Below are 1,394 nucleotides of genomic sequence, written 5' to 3'. Positions count from 1 at the left end.
CCATTGCAGTTTTGCGAAAAACACCAATTTCGATACGACTGAAAAACCACCTCATCCTAGCGCAAAAACATTTTGTCAAAAAATGGGAGTTTTTTCAAAATTGACATGTTTCAATTGAGCAAATTTATTTTTGAAATTCTAATTTGCACATTTTCATGGTCAATGGAAAYGCAGTCAGTGTGTATAACTTGAACAACTTACTTTGACAAAGAGTTGAGCTGCTCCTGGATCAAGCCTTTGATCTCCAGCTTTTCAGTGTAATCTCTGAAACACAGGAACCAAAGCTCTTTTCAGCTCGTCTGAAATGAAAACCCGACTCTAACATCAGGTGTAAGGATCAGAACCTGCTCGTTAAGAGACGTCTGGCTGTGGAGACTTTAACGGTTTATGTTGAGGTTAAGGAGCGACAAGGCTAATGTAGCTGCCAGGCTGCAAACAGGCTGATTTATGAAAGAACTGCTGAGTGAAAAGTCCAATTTCATCTCGACACGTTGAGTGGTTAAAAACACATGGTTTGGTGGTTAAAAAAAAAAGCTTTCAGCTCGACAACTAGGAGTTATTTTACTTTAAGCCCGTAGAGTCTGCCCTTTGGGGTGAATTTGCTGCGAGTTTTATATATCTTTTATAAATAATGATGTGCTTTGTGTTTTTGTACACAATTATAGTGCTTTATTTGTAGTGGTGGGCACCAGCCCGCTAAAGTGCAAATCCACTAAGTGCGGGCCTAAATATTTTATTTGTGCTTTAGCGGTCTTACTAATTTTTATAGTTCATAAGCAGATTTGCACTTTCTAAAATTAAAATGCAGTACGGCCAATAACTAATTATCTACCAGTCATCATTATCTTGAACAGCCTGGCTACAGGCAACACATGGCATCAAGCACATGGCAACAGTATGACTGTCAATGAATCACAACACACACAATCTATCCAACAAAACGCTCCCAGATAAACACACTTATTGTGAARGTATACATCCTTGCTGACTGTTGCTTTGGGTCACGGTTTTCATTTCCCACAATGCTTTGTGTCTGCTTACGTAGCAGGAAGGCTATAGCAAAAACAGTTAATGTTTGTAATGCATACTAAAATTTTGTATATATTGATTTATTTTACTTTACAATCGGAGCTCCTTTTTAAAAAAATAAAGTTTAAACACTGGAGCTCAATACTTGACGTAATTGGTCGAAGCAACGGGTTTAGACACAGAAATGATTTAAAGATGTTATGCTGATGAAGACTGACATCTAGTGGTCAATTGGAGCAACTACATGGAAAACTTTAAAATCCAAACTCTTATTTTGAAGTTCGCAGATAGTTTCCTGTACTCCGTGCTTTCGTTTCCCGTCACAAATCAAATCTGTCATGTACCCAGAATGCATCGCTTCAGTT

The 1,394-nt window shown here is 37.9% G+C and overlaps 1 protein-coding gene across 1 annotated transcript in view; it reads right to left on the bottom strand.

Annotated features, from left to right (window-relative positions):
* Nucleotides 1-1,394, bottom strand: part of wdr11 (WD repeat domain 11) — a gene marked incomplete at its 5' end in the record, with an annotated part of 85,302 nt that overhangs the window by 12,898 nt on the left and 71,010 nt on the right. The window contains 1 exon segment of the mRNA XM_014021175.1: nt 202-264. Coding sequence (XP_013876629.1) covers nt 202-264 — 63 coding nt within the window.

This window comes from Austrofundulus limnaeus, unplaced genomic scaffold (genome assembly GCF_001266775.1).
Source record: "Austrofundulus limnaeus strain Quisiro unplaced genomic scaffold, Austrofundulus_limnaeus-1.0 Scaffold280, whole genome shotgun sequence".
Lineage (NCBI taxonomy): Eukaryota > Metazoa > Chordata > Actinopteri > Cyprinodontiformes > Rivulidae > Austrofundulus > Austrofundulus limnaeus.
This window is presented reverse-complemented; position numbering and strand designations above follow the sequence as displayed.